The following is a 20,536-nucleotide window of genomic DNA, read 5'->3' on the forward strand; positions in this document are numbered from 1 at the left end:
AAGATGTATTTTAGCACTGAGAGTACTTGAGATCTTCTGCACTCATTTCAGGCTTGGTAAACCACCAAGAAAACCTGCACATTATCTTGTTACATAGCTTCCACCAAAAGCAAATATGACCAGACTTTTCTATCTGAAAACATTTTGAGAAACCTCATTGCTACCTCCTTCAGCTTTCTCATAAGCTAGCTGTAAGCTTGCATTTCAAGTCAATTATAAAAAAATTAATTATATATTTTTTTTATTTTCAGGGTCACCTCTCAGCTATTTAACCAGCCATGATGACGTACCACATGCAAATGTTGTTACATTTGATTATCTCTGAATGAGGACGTTACTCACCTAGTGCAGCAATGATGGTTCTTTGAGATGTCTCCCCCTATGGGTGCTCCACTGTATGTGTGTCTGCCCCTCTGATCTGAAATTTTAGATAGCAATGTTGGTTCAGCCCACACATGTGCTCTCCCTGTCTCATGGCTATCTAGCGCTGTGCGGGCGAACCACCCTCTCAATTTCTTCTCAACTGCTCTTAGCCTGGGACAAAGTGAATAGCAGTCTGGTTTACTTTACCCAAGATTTATAGTAGTTCAAAGTTTGATTTTATTAACCTCTAACAGAGTTTCTGTTTGTTATTCAGAGCCTTTCAGGAATTTCCATTTCAGTCCCCTCCTCCAGCCCCGTTAAAAACCCAAACATTCCCCGTTCTCTTTCCCCCCCGTTTTGGGGATCATCCCAAAAAGGGACGTGCTTGGCTCCCCTGGGTTTAAATGGTGCTTCATGAAGGGAGGCAACACCAATTACCAACAGGTACTCAGATCTGTTGCCTTGGAGAGCACCTTCTGAAAGCCAGATCCCAGAAAAACCACGAGTTGAAGCTGAAGCTCTTCCTCATGGAAAGCTCCCTCAGGCTTCTGACCCTAGTCCTGTCTTCCCCATGCAAGAGAGATCATCCCCAGAGCTGCTTCTCCTAAGGAAGGAGAATCAAGGAGGGAATCTTCTGACTTCCCTCGCAAAGCCTCCAAACTGAACTCTTGACTGGCCAAAGGAGATCTCCGGCAAGTTCTGTTACCACGGTACCCATAAAATGCATGGGTCCTCTGGTACAGGTACAGCCTATAAGCCTAATGTCCTGAAGGGTACAGACTGTGAAGTGGTGGCACTGTCTGCCAGAAACAAGAGTAGAGACAGTACCACCTCTGCGAAATCAATACTGACACAGAAATCCACAGTACTGGCCACCTCCAAGCAGCCCTTATCAGACCATGCATCCCACAGAAGATCTCTGCTGCCTTCCTTGGTATCAACAAGTCAGCACGGACAAACCCTGATGGTACCAATCACCACCATGGAACCGGAGGAGTTTTGCTTTTCTAGAGTCCTCCTGGTGACTGAAACCCCAGAGTCCCCACTGCTCAGCACCAGGGCCCCAGTATTGAGTGCATCTCGATCCTTGGAATCACCATTGGTACCAGGGCATTCGCCTCCAGTCGCCTTATCAGCTCCACCCTTTTCCAGTGAGGATTCAGACAGTGACCAGGATGACCACCTCTCATACCATGACCATCACTACAACAATCAGGGCCTTCCCAACTACACCCACGATCTAAGCTTCAATCCTCTTGGTATGGCTGCCTGTGGGTACCACCCATCCCCTTTCCCTCTCCCCAGAGGCCATACTGGGCAGCCTACAGGCATCATCCTTCTCAGGTCTCTAGTGTCTCCTCCCAAGAATCTATGTGATCTCCATCTTCTGTATCCAGGGCCCCAGAACCTCAAGAGGAAACTTTTGAGGAGCAGGAGACCAGATTAGAAAAGGAAGTTACACCACCAACAAATATCTCCTCCTCCTGCCTGGATGAGGCAGTGATGCCCCCTCCACTATCAATAGTGAATGATTTTTTCAGGATCTCACTAAGGATTGCTGACACACTACAAATTCCCCTCAAAGAGGTGAAAGACACCCACCACAAATTACTGGATACATTGCACGTCATCCTCTTCAAGAACCGCACTTCCAGTCAACGAGTCACTTTTAGATCCTGCCAAGGCCATTTGGCAGACACCAGACTTCATTGTACCAACCTGTAAAAAGGCTGACAAAAATATTACGTGTCCTCCAAGGATGCAGAAATCCTTTTTTCACACCTTCCACCTAACTCCATCGTTGTGAATGCTGTGAATTCACATGAAAGGTGGCATCAAACTAAATCCACCCCTTATGACAGAGACTGGGAAAGACTTGACTTATTTGGTAGGAAGGCATACTCCTCAGCAACTTTGCAATCCAGGATTGTGAACTGCCAAGCCTTAATGGCAAAGTGCGACTACATAAATTATGGTAAACAATGCATTTATTGATCAGTAGCCAGAAGCACAACGGGAACAGTTTCAAGCTATCATACATGAGGGACAATTCGTAGTGAGAACAGCTCTGCAGACCGTACTTGATGCCATAGATATAGTGGCCTATTAAGTATCGATGGTGGCGGTGATAAAATGGTCTTCATGATTGCTGCTCTCAGGGCTGCCAAAGGAAGTATAGACGACAGGAGCGGCGAACAGAGGGGTGGCTAACAGAAGGAGAAGGAGGGAGTTTGCCTTGGAGTTCGCCTGCGGAGAGAGCCCACTGCAGGTTTTTGCCTTACAGACATTGCTGAGCAGGAAATTGAGCATCTGAGGAGGCTCTCAGAGCAGAGATATGGAGATGGAGCGATCCGTTGTTGTCACCTGCACTGGGTGTGCTATGTTTGTCTTCCTCCCACAGGATAGAAATGACTTCATCTGTACCAAGTGCAGGCTGGTTTCCTTATTGGAAGAGAAGGTTAAAGGACTAGAGACCCAAATGTCAACCCTGCGGTGCATTACAGAAAACAATGTCTTTCTCCATCAGGCACAGGCAGAGCGTAAGGAAGATTCAGAGAAGGCCGGGCAGGCGAAAATGAAGAACGGGGAAGACAATTGGCAGCATGTGACCTCCCGAAGAAAGAGAACCCACCATGTGCCCACCATGCGGATAGAAGTAAGGAATCGTTTTCATCCTCTCTGCACAAGTACTACGGCGGAGAATGATTTGGAGGACCCTTCAGAGGGAATGGATCATCAGGAGACCCGTTTGATCAGAAGGCAAGAGATGCATTCTCCTAGGGATGGGGGTTCCACGACCATTCCAAAGAGGAAGAGAAGGGTGATGGTGGTCGGGGACTCCCTCCTAAGGGGGACGGAGTCATCCATCTGCCGTCCGGACCGGGAAACTAGAGAAGTGTGCTGCTTGCCTGGAGCTAGGATTAGGGATGTGACGGAGAGACTGCCAAAACTTATCAAGTCCTCAGACCGCTACCCCTTCCTGCTCCTCCATGTGGGCACCAATGACACTGCCAAGAATGATCTTGAGCAGATCATTGCGGACTATGTGGCTCTGGGAAAAGAGATTAAGGAGTTTGAAGCGCAAGTGGTGTTCTCGTCCATCCTCCCTGATCAGGGAAAAGGCCCAGGTAGGGACAGTCGCATTGGGGAAGTGAATGCGTGGTTACGCAGGTGGTGTCGAAGGGAGGGCTTTGGATTCTTCGATCATGGAATGCTGTTCCAGGAAGGAGGATTACTAGGAAGGGACGAGATTCATCTAACGAAGACAGGGAAGAGTATCTTCGCAGACAGGCTGGCTAACCTAGTGAGGAGGGCTTTAAACTAGTTTCGACGGGGGATGGGGACCTAAGCCCGAAGGTTAGTGTGGAAGAGGGACACTGCAAGTAAGCAGAAGTAGGAGGGTGCAGCAGGGGAGGCCTCCCGATTCATACTGTGAAAGTAGGCCACTCGGCTACTTATCTCAAGTGCCTGTACACAAATGCAAGAAGCCTGGGAAACAAGCAGGAAGAACTGGAAGTCCTGGCACAGTCAAGAAACTACGACATGATTGGAATAACTGAGACTTGGTGGAATAACTCTCATGATTGGAGCGCTGTCATGGATGGGTATAAACTGTTTAGGAAGGACAGGCAGGGGCGAAAGGGGGAGGAGTTGCACTGTATGTAAGAGAGCACTATGACTGCTCTGAGCTCCAGTATGAAACTGGAGATAAGTCAGTTGAGTGTGTCTGGGTTAAGCTTAGAAGCAAGAACAATAAGAGTGATGTCCTGGTGGGTGTCTGTTACAGACCACCAGACCAAGAGGATGAGGTAGATGAGGCTTTCTTTACTCAACTAGGGAAAGTTTCCAGTTCACAGGGCCTGATTCTCATGGGAGACTTCAATCACCCTGACATCTGCTGGAAGAGCAATACAGCAGAGCACAAACAATCCAGGAAGTTTTTGGAGAGTGTTGCAGACAATTTCCTGGTGCAAGTGCTGGAGCAACCAACTAGGGGCCGTGCGCTTTTCTTGACCTGCTGCTCACAAACAGGGAAGATTTGGTAGGGGAAGTACAAGTGGGTGGCAACCTAGGCAGCAGTGACCATGAGATGGTCGAATTCAGGATCCTGACGAAAGGAAGAAAGGAGAGCAGCAGGATACGGACCATGGACTTCAGAAAAGCGGACTTTGACTCCCTCAGGGAACTGATGGGCAGGATTCCCTGGGAGGCTAATATGAGAGGGAAAGGAACCCAAGAGAGCTGGCTGTATTTTAAAGAGACCTTATTGACGGCACAAGAGCAAATCATCCCAATGTGCAGAAAGAATAGCAAATATGGTAGGCGTCCAGCTTGGCTTAACAAAGATGTCCTTGGCGAACTTAAACGCAAAAAAGAAGCTTACAAGAAGTGGAAGCTTGGTCAGATGACTAGGGAGGATTATATAAACACTGCTCGAACGTGCAGGAATGAAATCAGGAAGGCCAAAGCACAATTGGAGTTGCAGCTAGCAAGGGACGTGAAGGGGAACAAGAAGGGTTTCTACAGGCATGTTGCCAACAAGAGGAAGATTAGAGAAAGTGTGGGCCCCTTAGAGAATGAGGGAGGCGACCTAGTGACGGAGGATGTGGAGAAAGCTGAGGTACTCAATGCCTTTTTTGCCTCTGTCTTCACATACAAGATCGGCTCTCAGACTGCTGCACTGGGTGGCACAGAATGGGAAGGAGGCGAACATCCCGCAGTGCTGAAGGAACGGGTCCAAGACTATTTAGAAGGATTGGACATTCACAAGTCCATGGGGCCGGATGCAATGCACCCGAGGGTGCAGAGAGAGTTGGCTGAGGTGATTTCAGAGCCATTGGCTATTATCTTTGAAAGCTCGTGGGAACAGGGGGAGGTCCCTGAGGACTGGAAAAAAGCAAATATAGTTCCCATCTTCAAAAAAGGAGGAAAGAGGATCCAGGGAACTACAGACCGGTCAGCCTCACTTCAATCCCTGGAAAAATCATGGAGCAGGTCCTTAAGGAATCCATTTTAAGGCACTTGGAGGAGAGGAAGGTGATCAGGAACAGTCAACACGGATTCACTAAGGGAAACTCATGCCTGACCAACCTGATTGCTTTCTATGATGAGGTGACTGGCTCTGTGGATGTAGGAAGGCGGTGGATGTGATATACCTTGACTTTAGCAAAGCTTTTGATACCGTCTCACACAGTATTCTTATCAGCAAGTTAAAGAAGTATGGGTTGGATGAATGGACTATAAAATGGATAGAGAACTGGCTAGAGCATAGGGCTCAACGAGTAGTGATCAATGGCTCCATGTCTAGCTGGCAACCGGTCACAAGCGGAGTTCCCCAGGGGTCGGTCCTGGGGCCGGTTTTGTTCAACATCTTTATTAATGATCTGGAGGATGGGGTAGATTGTACCCTCAGCAAGTTTGCGGACGACACTAAGCTGGGGGGAGTGGTAGATTCCCTGGAGGGTAGGGACAGGATACAGAGTGACCTAAACAAACTGGAGGATTGGGCCAAAAGAAACCTAATGAGGTTCAACAAGGACAAGTGCAGAGTCCTCCACTTAGGAAGGAAGAATCCCATGCACAGCTATAGACTGGGGACCGACGAGCTGGGCAGCAGCTCTGCAGAAAAGGACCTGGGGGTAACAGTGGAGAAAAAGCTGGATATGAGTCAGCAGTGTGCCCTGGTTGTCAAGAACGCTAATGGCATATTGGGCTGCATTAGGAGGGGCATTGCCAGCAGGTCACGGGAAGTGATTATTCCCCTCTATTCGGCATTGGTGAGGCCGCATTTAGAATATTGTGTCCAGTTTTGGGCCCCCCACTACAAAAAGGATGTGGACAATTAGAGAGAGTGCAGCGGAGGGCAACCAAAATGATTAGGGGGCTGGAGCACAGGACTTATGAGGAGAGGCTGAGGGAACTGGGCTTGTTTAGTCTGCAAAAGAGAAGAATGAGGGGGGATTTGATAGCGGCCTTTAACTACCTGAAAGGGGTTCCAGGGAGGATGGGGCTAGGCTGTTCTCGGTGGTGGCAGATGACAGAACAAGGAGCAACAGTCTCAAGTTGCAGGGCAGGAGGTCTAGGTTGGACATTAGGAAAAAGTTTTTTACTAGGAGGGTGGTGAAGCACTGGAATGGGTTACCTAGGGAGGTGGTGGAATCTCCATCCTTAGAGGTTTTTAAGCTGAGGCTTGACAAAGCCCTGGTTGGGATGATATAGCTGAGGTTGATCCTGCTTTGAGCAGGGAGTTGGACTAGATGACCTCCTGAGGTCCCTTCCAACTCTAATATTCTATGATTCTATGACAGTTGAGGACCTCCCTTTTGAAGGCTCCAAACTTTTTATGGACAAGACTGACTCATCACTCCATACTTCAAAGGACTCCAGACCCATACTACACTCTCTGGGGTTCTACACAACGGGACAGAAAAGGAAATTCACTCACAGTTCCACAGAAGCCAACCACCCCAGTTCCAACCACCACAATGATACTACAAGCCACAACAGAAGAGGCCTAGGGTGCAAAAGCAAAAAAAGTGACAGCTCCTCAATCTTCAGTATATCAACTCTCGACCTCAAAACACCAATTCTGACACTTTGGTTGAAACTCCAACTGACCACTCCCTACAACAGCTGCAATAGAGAGACCTTCCACATCCCTTTGGATACTGCCTTGCTCTCCTCCTCCAGAACTGGTAAAACATAAAACTTTCAATAAAAGGGTCTTAGAGATCATTTGCAAGGATTACTCTATCCACTTCACCACCCACTATCCCTCTTCAGGGAGCTTTCTTATGAGAGACTGTTAACACAGGAAATGGATCACCTGCTATGCCTTGGGGCCATAGAACCTGTTCCTGTTCACCTCAGAGGCAAGGATTTTTTTTTCCAAAATATTTCCTGATTCCAAGAAAAAAGGTTGGAAACCCATATTAGATCTAAGAGCACTAAACAAATATGTGAAGGCACAAAAATTCAAGATGATTACACTAGCAGTAGTTATTCCATCTCTAGAGCAGGGAGATGGAGTCTCCGCCCTTGATCTGTAGGACGCCTACTTCCACATACCAGGCCAGCCATCCCATAGATTACCCAGATTTACCTTTGGCAGTATAGAGTGCTTCCATTCCATGCTTCTCATCTGCCAGAGTATTCTCCAAGGTCCTAGCTGCGGTAGTGGCCCACTTACATACTTTAGGAATCTTGATTTACCCATATTTGGACGATTGCCTTCTCAAGACACGATCCTTCCACGATGCCTACAGGTCCATAGTTCTTCTGGTGGCCTATTTGCGCAATTGGACTTATAACTCAATACTCACAAGTTGACCTTGACTCCAGTAGTGCTTGGAATTTATAGGGGATCTGGATGCAGTGCAGGCAAGAGCATTCCTCCCGCCACACAGATTCAACGTCCTGACCACTCTAATAGAGAAAGTTCAAGCCAGCCCATAAAGCATCAGCCAGAAATTGCATCCAGCTTCTCCAGCACATGGCAGCATGCACATTTGTGATCTCATGTCATGGGATACAAGCATGGCTTTGATCAGTTTATATCAAATAAGGACAGCTTAAACTAGCCACTCTCGATGCTCTCCATGGTCAAACGCTCCCTAGAATGGTGGAAAAAACAAGAAATGTCTGACAGGGATCTCATTCACGAAACACCCCTCCCCCTCCACATTGATTCTAACAACGGACACATCTCTAATAGGCTGGGGAGCCCAACTAAACAACCACAAGGTTCAGGGCAAATGGTTTCCCATGGAATCTACACTCCATATCAACTTTTTTGGAACTCAAGAGCGGTCAGAAATGCTTGTGCACACTTTCTTCCACTAATCAAGGAGACACACACAAAAATCATGACAACATAGAGTGTATGTTTTATATAAATCGCCAGAAGGGTTTTCAGATCCTCCTCCCTTTGCATAAAAGCACTAAAACTATGGAATTGACACATTTGCCACAATATGCTCATGTCAGCTGCTTACCTGCCAGGAGAACAGAATATAACAGCAGACAGGCTCAGCCAAAAGTTCCCACACTACCAAGATTGAACCTGGAGACCTGTGGGTGAAGGGACCACTCATGGTGAGAGAAGGATCTGCTGAGGTGATCTGCCAGGGCATTCGAGGCTCCCAGAAGATTGAATGCTTCACATAGAAATCCCATAGATGGACAGCCTCCTGACAGGGTAGATGAGGCTCTTCCCTACTTGTTGATATAGACCATCGCCATGGTGTTGTCCATCAGTATCTCCACTACCTTGCCTACAATCTGAGGAATACTTGGAAAGCTAAGCTGACTGCCCTGAGCTCGCTGATGTTTTTTGTGCAGGGATAGCTCTTCCTGGGACCACAGTCCCTGAGTCCTGAGGGAACCGAGGTGGGGCTCCCTAACCTAGGTCTGAAGCATCTGAGACTAGGCACACCGATGGCTAGGAGGCTACAAAGGGGACACCCACCTATATTCATCGGGGCTGCTTCCAATAGACAAGGGAAGCAAGGACTGGGGCTGGAACAGTAAGCACAGATAAGAGGCCATTGTTTTGGCTGCTGCATCCAGTGCCACTCAGAGCAGAAGCCCTGGCAATACGCCTATCTGGCCCTCTCTTTGACTGCCCATATGAGGAAACTGGGGGGGGAGGTGGGAGTGTAAGTATAGACACTCGTGATCTTCTGTGTGCTGCTCGCACACTTTTCTTCTCAGCCCTCTTTGAGGTGAGGGGCAGAGAAGGGGTTTACCATAGGGCCTTGACTGGATCCCTTACTGCCTCATTATTGGGTAGGGCCAGCTTAAAAGGAGCTGCTGCAGCCAGAGTGTCAATAAAGCCACGGGATAATTCCTTGAGCTCCTCAATCTCTAGCCCCAGATTAGCTGCTATCCACATTAGAAGCTCCTGATGGGCCCTGAAATCATCCTTTGGAAGCGAGCTACTTGGCCATGTAGTTGGCAAAGTAAGTTGTAGTGTTAAATATATGAATATGAATTTGTTTTTGGGTTAGGAAGGAATGGGGAATGGAGACAAAATGCATTTTATAGACTGCTTCCTTATTCAATTTCCTAATTCTGGAATATACACAGCCAGCCATTCTTAGCATAAGCACTTGAATGCAAGAAATACAGCATAGCTAACATGATTAAAGTCTTCATTCCAAATGGCAAAAAGTCTCTACTTACATATCTGAGAGTAAAAAGATATTTTTAAAAAGGGATTAACTTTTTCTCCTCATACCAAAGTAAGCAACATGTAAATACTAATGCCTTAATATATCACTGAAAGACATTTAAACAAGATATAGCACTGGTACATAACAGCTTATAACAATTTTTATTAGAAAAGTTATACATACAGCAACTATTTTCAAGAATATCAACCTTGAAAAGCAACAAAAACCAGACTAAAAATGTGTAACAAGAAACTAATGACCTTTCTATAATTAAACATTCAAGTTATCTACAATGTCTCTTTTTACAAAGGGGAAAATCATGGTTTTACAGGCACATTATGTTGAAAATAAAGCTGCAGTAACTATTTTATACAATTAACTTTTTCAACGATTATTAAAACACGGTCATTATGTAGTCTCAAATTTTTAAAACATTCACATAATTTTACACTTTAGTATACACTGAAATTTCAGAGTCCCAAGAGAATCATTTCACAAAAGTGCCAACATTAAAACCAGAACTTTCAGTGTGAATAATTTTGCCCTAAAAAAGTTAAGACATGTTTCCATAATCAACATATTCACATAATTTCTGACTCTACCTGGTCCTAAAAGTAAAGCTTTTATTCTTCATAGTAAAACCGAATAGGACTTCTTTTGCAAAGCTGTTAAAATGTTCTGAACAGAGGAGTGTGCATTATTGGAAAATTGATACTAAAACTATAAATATATCTGAAGAGCCATTAATACACTTTACACAGCAACATTTGCTTTAAGTGTAACTGTCTGCTTGTACTGTATATTTAGTTTGCTGTCCCTTCAGCACAGGTTGTGTCTTGATTTAATTCAGTATTTTACAAACGCAATCTGTTTAACTTCTCTTATGCTCATCTTCACTAGCCTGCTTAATGTCAGAAAATATACAATCCAGAAGTCTGTTTTTTTTTAAAAGTTTGGGATTTATATACAGCTCTATCAAACCTAAAGCATATTGATATTTTCACTTTGAAACGATATTACTAGAATTTTTATTTGCTGCCTATTAACAGTAGCTAGCCATTATCAGTAGTGGACCGCAATGAGGTGATAAAATGAAAAGGAATGTTCTATCTAAGATGCTTAACACATGCTCTGTCCTTCTGCATTAGTAGGATCAGTTATAGGAAGTGCTTTCCATAGACATCTGCTTTTCTTTAGCATCAACAGCTACAAAATCCTACTGCAAAAATGCAGTGACAAAGCAAGTTTACTTGCCAGGCACTACCATTCACATTGGCAGCTGCAAGAGACCCATGGTACCCAAGATGAAAACAGACACACAGAAATCTAGGGAAGGAAAAATTCACGACTATGAGAAGCAGTCAGAACATATTAGACAAGTTTGGCAAAGCTTTTAATCAGACAAATAGGTTGGCCTTTCAGGTTTACTTGCACAGGTTAAAAATATTTCTGAATCAAGCTAGTCAAATGATAGTAAGACATTTTCATTGTCACTCAACATTACATGCACCAATATTGCACACAGCTGCTCTGAATAAAACAATCTTTATCTGGGTCCTTGAGTTGCTTGTCTTTTTGTAATTGGAACTCAAGCCATCCAGCAGTGTCACTAAAAATGAGAGTGGTAAATTTAAAATACAAGAACCAAAACCAAAGAAAACCAAAGACTTTGTACAGACAATAAAATCTAAATTTTCTGCAATGGTCTTGTGGGCCCTACACATGGGGCAATACATATGCACTAGTGAAATTAACACTAGCTATGATGCATCTAACCATTCAAATAATATGGAATCTGGGACCAGGTGTTGCAATGATGTCACTGTATGGCTCTTCTTGTGTCAGCTCTATAGCTTGCTGCTTTTTGAGTACCAAGAAACTGTAGAATTTTGCTGCCGCTTGTTTTCTGTTTGTATTTCTGCACAGCTCAAGCAAACTGATAGATTCTGCTCCAGTCTTAGCAAGAGCTCTCTGGAAAAAAAAAAAGCACATATAAAAGTTGGTTGATACCATAAACAAGCCCAAAAAGAGTCTCAGACCTCACTTATGATCAACATTGGTTAGTACAGAAGTCAAATACTGCAAAGACCAAAAGCGTTTTGGCAGTTGTGGATTTGGTGTCAAGGCACTCATCACTAGGGAGTGAAGGATGTTTTAATCAGTGGGGAGGAGCAGCTATATTCAGGATTGGAGGTTCCATTTAATGTCATCCACAGCTGCTGGGCAGGAGGAGTATTTCTTCCTCCAACTCAGGATCCACTGGATCTCAAAGTAATCCCCATGTGAGCAGGGAGCACTCCTGTGATAGATGCACCACTAGTTCTGCCAAAAAGAACTAGAAACTCAGATGTGAGCAGTACATGTGAGATCAAGCTGATTCGATCCCTTGGTAGAATCCCAAGCCACCAAAGAGCCACATGCTTGCCTGTGATTTAGTCAGTACTCTGGAGAAAAGGCACGTTACAATAATCAATTAAAGGCCAAGATTTTCAGAACTGACTAGAGATTTTGGGTGCCTGTATTTTGGGATGATCAATTTGAAATTTTTTTTCAAGGGGGCTTGATTTTCCAAGAGTGGGTACTTTTGAAAAATCAGACACCTTTTAGGTGACAGCATCCATATCACTACTTTTTTCAAAATGACTAGGGTTCAGGAGAATTGAGATTCTCCTAGCCAATGTTTTTATAATGACAGACCAAACTGACAGCTTTTAGCTGAACATAAATTACACTCAGTAAATGTATGTGTGAGTACTGTCTGCTTTGCAAAGTCTACTAGATGGATAAAGATCCAAGGATAGTCAAACCAAACAGACTGACTTCTCTTGTACCAAATGGATCTTAACATGGCCTTTGAGCTGCAGGCTTTCAAATGGCTGATAGATTCAGCCAGCCAATTGAACATGGTGCTCCTACACACACACAAAACTAAAGATGTATCAAGCACAAAGCTGGTGATTTGCTTAAGCGTTCAGTCCCCTCCAGATAGAGTTCGAGTTTTTTTGACATGGTGTTACTGGAGAAGTGCCTGGGACAAATGTCAAAACAGGGTTACTGATATAGTCAAGTCCTTAGTTATGGGTTGCATCCGTTTAACTAAAGGTTTCCTTTTAAAATAGTTTTACTTAAACTGGTACAAACCCCTGTGCGGCACTCAAATCAATTTAAATCTACCTTGTTTCAATTTAGCTTAGAGTACAATACAAGCCAGTTTTAAATCTATTTAAGTATACAGAAAGGGAGTTGCATGAGTTTAAACTAAGTTAATGTTAAAATATACCTTTAGTTAAATGGATGCAACTTGTAACAAACAAGGCCCAAGGTGGAACTCTGGCATTGTATTCCAAAAGAATTTAGGATGCTTTGGAGCACCAGCTTCATCTGTGAAGAATTTAGTCAGGGCAGATCACTGAAGTTTAATTTACAGAATGCGAAATCAACTAAAATGTCCATGTATGAAGTGAGCTCATAGGTACAATGGGACACAATAAAGAGCTTTCCTCAGCAGATAAGGCCATATTAATATTGCACAGGACAGGCAGGCTTTTAAATGGGGTATTATAAATGCTCCAATCTCCTCTCCCTGAACCAGATATTGAGAAAGTGGGTTAACTTCAGTGTCTGTAGAAATTAAAGAGCTGTCAAATAAAATGAGGGGAAAAAGGAACCCAGATTGACAGATCAAGGAGATCAAACAATTTGTGTAGGGGCCTTTTTGCATCAGATTACAGCAATTTTCTGCTCAAATTTGTGCACTCTTATGCCCAAACGCAAACTAGTGCTCATTCCTGGGAGCTAGGGTTCAAGACACGTGATCATAAAAATGTTCTTCTTCAAGAACCATGCCTACAAGGAGATGAATTCTGAATTGACATGTAGCAAGGTGATGTGATTCTGGGAGTTCAGATGTGGTCAAACTAATATACTACCCTCCCCATCAAAATTGAGAGTCATATTTATCTCAACCAGGAGGACTGAGAATCTGTGCTTCTCATGAATTTTCTCATAGCAAAATTTCTCTGAGCAAGTAGTAAAGTCATACAGGAACTTCTTCCATAGCTTATAAGAGACTCACCAGTGCAGCCTTTTCCTGGTGCCTTGTGTGGAACTAGTATTTTGTTGTTTAGAGGCAGGAACACAACTCTGTTGTATCTTACTCAAGATCAATCTAATACATTTGCTCCAAATTCAGGTATTCATGCAAATCCACTATCAGCTATTAGCTAAGTGTAAAAAACATCTTGAGACATTGCTTTATCCCACATTTGTAGGTTTCCTGGGACAGCAGGAATGATTTTGTTTTTCTCCAAACTGATATAGAATATAATGACTTAACTGTCTCCGAATTAAGACCAACTTCAGTGATACAAGTTCTTCGAGCATTTAGGATGGCTTCTAGCTCAACCTCTCTTTAAAGAGGTTCCCTCAGACAGTTGCTCAAGCTTCTGCTCAACAGCATCTGTATGAAGGTCAGGATCTCAGCCTTGTGTGTGTCTGAAGCATGTGATAATAGCAGCACATACAGCTGTTTCTAGCATATGATTGGATGTGAGTGGTCCTTCCAATGCTGAGCTGTGTTCATACGCTTGTTGGCCAACTTGACTAGTGTGTGGTGCCCAGCTTTTATTGAAGGAGCCGGTGTTACTCAGAACACACTTAGGAATCTGAGTTTTTGGAGTTCCTGCCTTTGCTGCAAGCCAAAGAATAGACCCAAAAGCAGGATGTGTTGTCATTAATATTCTACAAGTATCTGGCTCAACTATTCCTCTATTGCACAATGTACGAAATACACACGTTTACTTTTGGAGAATGCTTTCAATGATTTACCTAATTACAATCTACACTTTTTCCATGCTCATTTCAAAATCAAATTTTAAAAGTATCAATCAGGTATGTGGTGTCCACTGTCAGCCTAGCTTTTATTTGACCTCTTCCATTGGTCAAAACCTGCTAAAGTGGTTCAAGAAGTACATTACTTATGTACCTGAAGACCATGAAGCATCTGCTGAGTTCTCTTATTCCATCTTCTTTCTTCTTGATCCTGATCACCCCCTGTACCATCTTCTTCCTGCAACCAATAAAAAATCCATACCTTAAAAACACCTGTAGGCTTAGGTTAATATTCACCCCCTTGAAAGGCTAAGATGGCTTGACTTACAGGGGATGAAGAAGAATGAGAAAACATACAAGGAAACTGGATATCCTGGTGGGACTAAAAATAACTGACAAGAGGCTACTTGCCTGTGCTTATGATTGTACATTAAAGGAATGTCTACACAGCAATTAAACACCTGTGGCTGGCCCACATCCAGTGACTCAGGCACGCAGAGCTTGGGCTATAGAACTGTGGTATAGACATTCAGGCTCGGGCTGGAGCCCAGGCTCTGGGCATCCCATGAAACAGGCATAGAAAAGTGATTTGCTCAAAGCTGTTGAGAAAGTCTGTGGCACAAATGAGACTGGAACTTCTCTCTCTCATACCCATTCCTGCACGTCATATACAAGTGCATCCTACCTCTCCTTACGGAGGGTTAACACAGTCTTCAAAGGAAGAGCTCTCCATTCCAAAAAGAAACACTTTCAGAAACACTAAACATGCTATATAAGATTGCAAGCCAAATTGCATCTGCTTTAGTAATCTTTAAATATTTAATTTCTTCTGCTTCAATTAATACCTGATTTCTAGACCTCTGATATGACAGCTGTAGGTTTTCAAAACTATTTTTGTGTCTGTCTGCTTTGATTTGTACTGTACTAAATTACATGTACATTATTCCTCAGTGCATGCACCTAGCTTTTTATATGATTCTAGTGCTATATATACACACAACACTGTAAACTTAAAATCTACAATGCAAAGAAAAGTATCTTCACTTAGGCCATTCATGCCTGCTTAATTTGTACATTCGCACTTGAGACCACATCAAGATCAGGGCTCCTTTTCAAACACATAGGAAGTTACAATCTTTGCTACAAAGAATTTACAGTCAAATAGTGAGTGTGTCATTTATGCTCTGTTTACTTTTAAATTTCTTACAGCTAGTGCAATGGAAATCATTTAAGTCAGTTTCATGACCATCTTTCTATAATGTTTCTGTTTTAAACTCCACAAAAGAACATTTAAAATTCTAGAGAATAATTGATTTTTGATTTGTGGAAATATTTCATTTGGTCAAACTTCTCTCATAAAACCTGTTTTTACAAAAATTAGTATCAAATTTTAAATATTGAAGATGTCCCTTGAAGTTCAAAAGGTAACGCATATAGTTGCTACTATAAATTAAAATATAGCCAATACCTCTCTAATCAGTTGAACAGCTCAAGTCGAACATGAAATCAGAAGTGTTTTCCAACTCTCAAAGTAGAAAGAAGTATTCTTATATATGTAACTATTTGCTCAGACAGCGCTAGTGAAGATTAGAAATCTTCAAGCTAGAAAGTATTTCAGGTTCTACCCTTTATCTGCCTCACTCCACAAGTAAGCAGAAAATGCTTCATTAGTTGAAACACTTAGTTTAGGGGATCTCAAAAGTAAAGAGATGGCAGTAAAAATATCTTCAGGAACACCCCCTGCCAAGTCCTTCCTGTGTCAAAAATCTATGGACTGGTCCTTAAAGAGCTCACGCCTACCTCCTCCTCTTCTTCCTCTTCTTTCTCTTTTTCTTTCTCCTTCTCTTTTTCTGGCAAAAGTTCCAGGTCTGGTATTAGTTGGCAGATGTTTTGAGGCTCTTCTGGAGGCATTTCTACTTGTGGCATTTCCAGCTGTTGTAATGGCTGAGGCTTTAAGAACACAAGACATTCAAGTTAAATGGGAGTTAACATGAAGATTTCAGCAACTGGAAGTTTTAGAATGGAAAATCTTAAATATATAATTTGGCATCTTTATAATCCCATAAAATTAAACTTAATCCAAGTTCCTAATTTTCAGACACTTGCTACAATAATCCCAGTGTTCTTTTCAAAGAGATACAACACCATTATTTTCCTCTGCAACCCACAAGTACCTCTTCAGTTTTAGATTCCATTAAACATAGAAATTGTAATAAAATATTAGTAACACAAATCTTTTTCCCAAGGAGTTGGGACCAGGGAACTGATTTTAGAACAGAGTAAGATGGTGTACTTTGGGTGAGATACAGCTTTAAGACCCCCAGGTAGCCAGATGCATTGCTGTATAAGCACCACTGCCAACTGATTGGGTAAATGCCTCTTTAGTGTATTAAAAAGCAGCGTAGCATCCTCTGTGGTCTACTGAAGGCATTCTTCCCCACAGATAGTGGAGAACTGGCAACAAACTACTCACTAAACAACGAAGCAGAGGTATGCAAGCTGCCAACTGTTCTCCCTTCTTATAAATGAAGAGTAAAGTCCGACACCTGAGGTTTTTCTTGCCAAGAGACTGCTAACAAGCAATTATTTACACCAAGCTAAACAGGAGTACAAGCAATACTATAATTGTATGTTGCATTGAATTACATTTTAGTGAAACCTGTGTTAAATTATAGAAGCACCTCTCATTATAAGAGGTATTCCAAACAGTTAAATGCATTGGACACTTTCTTTCCTTTAAACATAAGGGCTTGTTTGTTTAGCAGAGCACCAGGTTTCCCCTATAGACCTTTATATCATGACCCTTACTGTTTTGGGTTTGATTTGATTTTTACTCAAATTCTTAGAACACTGTCCCAGAATCACCTTGATAGTTTCTGCTACAAACCCTGTAAGTAATTTTTTTCCCCCTCCAGTGCAGAAACATACTACCACTGCCTTCCCACCAGAGAATGCAATCTGTTTCTAGACAAGGAGAGGAGACACGTGAGATGCTATATGTTCTCTTTGCAGAGCATATACTACCAATCCTTTGTAACTCACATCCTTCACTATAATCTTACTCACAGGTAATACAGGCTCTGGTTCCACTTGCTGAGCCTTGCGCTTTACACCTGTCTGAGGTGGTGGGGGTGGCATGACAGATTCATCCAAGTTGGTTCTGCTGCCTTCCATCATTGATTCCTGTAGGCGGCTTGGTTCTTCCAAGATGGGCTCATCTATATTTTGTGATATTTAATGTGTTTTATAAATAAGCATTTTGATCTCACTGTATATAGTTTAAAAATAATCATGTCACTTTTTAAATTCACATCAATTTGTGAGTTCAGCACCTCCGGAGCGTACAACAGTTTGGTCCACATTTTCCACATATGCACAGCATTTGCACTGATTTGATTAAATTGATGCAAAAGTCAATTTAATTAAAATCAGTGCAAAAGTGTGTGCAGACCAGCCCTTGGTGCCCATTTAATCCACTGGATACAGCTGTCTCATGTAAGTCTTCTATATTTAGAAGAGAGCTACCAACAAAGGAGTTACTGACTGTAACAAGCTATATAAGTAATTACAAAAGCCCTGTGCTTTATAACCTCGGTAAATGTTTTCCCTTTGGTTATTTAATATAAAGTACAAATCCAAGTGAAAATTAAGCTTTGAAAAGAAGTAGAGCATGTTATTTAATGAGTTACAAACCAATAATATCTCGCTGTTGCTGCTGCTGTGGTTGTTCCTCTCTAGGCACCTCTGGGTTTTCAAAGTCTTTAAGGAATTCATCCAGGTTATCAGCTTCTCCACCTTTCCTCCTCTTTCTAAGGTCTTCTGGTACAAGAGGTGTAAGACAGCGAGTAAAAAGCTATAAGAAAAAACAAGTTAGATTAATCACTCCTGTACACTAGCAGTTCTCTGATCTGCAGTTACCATACTTTTTCATATCATATTTGTTTTGGAGATGGAGCTCTCATTACATGCCCTTGTTTTAAAAAAGCTTCTTTTCCTGAATATTTAAGAATTGTAACATATCAGTAGGCTTGGCAGAATTTGATTTTTTTTTTAAGTAGTTTTGACAAACAGCAATATTTATTTTTAAGCATTTTACATTTTTTTATCAATTTAAATTTTTCATACTTGTGCAAAATTATGGGGGGGGGCCAGACAATAACTAATCATAGTAGATGTTGAGAACTAAAAAGAAATGGTTACTCACCTGGTGCAGTATCTGATGTTCTTTGAGATGCGGGTCCCTGTGGCTGCTCCACTTTAGATGTCATCGCATCCCATGTCCTTGATCGGAGATCTTTTAGCAATGCTCGTCTGGGTCCCGCATGCGCAGCTCCCATCTTGCGGTGCCATTGGTGTGTCTTTTGGCGCATGCGCACGATCCAAACCCCCAGTTCCTTCTCTACCGTAGAGTCCCATGTTAGAACTCCAAAGTAGAGGGGTAGTGGGAGCACCCACAGGGGGACACATCTCAAAGAACATCAGTTACTGCACCAAGTGAGTAACCATTTCTTCTTCGAGTAATGTCCCTGTGGCTGCTCCACTTTAGGTGACTATGTAGCAGTGTCCATATCCGGTGGAGAGACTTCAGTATTACTTATTCTGCTCAGATGACCTACTGCACCATCTCTAGCGGATGCCTGATCAGTTGCATAATGTTTGGTGAGCATATGGGCTGAAGCCCATGTCACTGCCTTATGTATGTCCATGATAGGGACATTATTCAGGAACGCTGTGGAAGTGGATATCGCTCTCGTTGAGTGAACTCTGGTTCCTGAAGGAGCCTGTAATTCTGTTTTTAGTATGTCTGGATACATCGTTATCCATTTAGATAGCCTTTAGCTAGATATGGCTTTGCCTTTTGTGCGTTCAGCCACTGAAATGGGTCAGTTAATGTGGAAGTCAGACAATTTTTGGTAAAAATTTTGGGTGAGGTCTAAGAGTGATCTTATCTTTGTGCAATATCGTGTACGGAGGGTGGGCCATGAATGTGCTAATCTCCCCTATGTGCCTGGCTGATGTGATGGCAACTAAAAATGACACTTTCATAGACATGTGTAGCAGAGAACATGTTGCTAATGGTTCAAATGGTGCTCTAGTTATGGCCCTTAGTACTAGTGTTAGGTCCCATGGTGTTATTGGGGCATGTATGACAGAAAACATTCTATATCCCCGCTAAAAAGCGTTTTACCATCAGGTGAATGAATACCGTATCTTGATTGATCTTGTCATGGAAGATGGTAATTGCTGCTAGATTACCCTTTAGATAACTAAGTGATAAACCCGATTTTTTACGTTCTAGAATATATTCTAGGATAACAAGTATGGATGAGGATGTCACCATGATTTGTCTTTCTCTGCTCCAAGAACCAAATCTGTGCCATTTTTGAAGGTAAGTCTCTTTTTAGTTGTTGGTTTCCTACTATTTAACTTGTTCCGAACATTCTAACTCATCCGGGTGGAACCAGTTAGGAACCATGCCGTTAGATGTAGTTTGTGTATCTTGGGGTGATAAAACTGGCCATCATCCTGTGAGAGAACATCAGTCTTGGGGGAAACGTGATTGGCCTGTGTGTTGACAGACTAAGTCCAAGAAGCACATCTGCCTGCGCCATGCTGGTGTTATTATGACCATCGCTTTGTCGATCTTGATTTTGTGGATGGTTTTAGGTATCATTGGAATGGGCGGGAAGGCATACAGTAGCTCTTGCTCCAGTTGAGCAAAAATGCACCACCCATCGAACCGGCTCTCAGTCCCACTCTCCAGCAGCATAGGTGACACTTGCTATTTTGTTTAGGGGCAACTAGGTCGATCATTGGACGACCCCACTGGCGAAAGATATCGTTCGGGACTTCGTTATTCATCTCCCACTCATGAGTCCGTGCAAAGTGCCTGCTGAGGCTGTCTGCGGTAGTGTTCTGTCTCCCAATTAGGTATGCTGCTGATATATGGATGTTGTGCTGTATTCACCTGTTCCATAGTCTTATTGATTCGCTGCATAGTGAGCAGGATCTAGCTCCTCCTTGCACACCATGTTGTCTGTCATTTTTATTGATTTATTTCTTATGAACAGTAGAAAATGCCAGCATGCTTGCGGACTGCCCTGAGTTCTAACATGTTTATGTGAAGGCTGGTTTCGGGTTTTGATCACCTGTCTTCTATTGTGTGGCCG

At 42.9% G+C, this 20,536-nt stretch overlaps 1 protein-coding gene across 2 annotated transcripts in view; it reads right to left on the minus strand.

Annotated features, from left to right (window-relative positions):
• Window positions 1–9,678: 9,678 nt before the first annotated feature.
• RAD21 (RAD21 cohesin complex component) overlaps window positions 9,679–20,536 on the minus strand; it is a 36,440-nt gene continuing 25,582 nt past the window's right edge. For both annotated transcript variants that reach the window (XM_067530560.1, XM_067530569.1), the window contains exons 10-14: window positions 18,060–18,219; window positions 17,433–17,584; window positions 16,167–16,316; window positions 14,521–14,604; window positions 9,679–11,507 (exon numbers count right to left, since the gene is read on the minus strand). In XM_067530560.1, coding sequence (XP_067386661.1) covers window positions 11,316–11,507; window positions 14,521–14,604; window positions 16,167–16,316; window positions 17,433–17,584; window positions 18,060–18,219 — 738 coding nt within the window. In that variant the 3' untranslated portion in view covers window positions 9,679–11,315. The remainder of the gene's footprint in view (window positions 11,508–14,520; window positions 14,605–16,166; window positions 16,317–17,432; window positions 17,585–18,059; window positions 18,220–20,536) is intronic.

This window comes from Emydura macquarii, unplaced genomic scaffold (genome assembly GCF_026122565.2).
Source record: "Emydura macquarii macquarii isolate MOO-44397 ecotype Brisbane River unplaced genomic scaffold, CSIRO-AGI_Emac_v2 contig_369, whole genome shotgun sequence".
NCBI lineage: Eukaryota > Metazoa > Chordata > Testudines > Chelidae > Emydura > Emydura macquarii.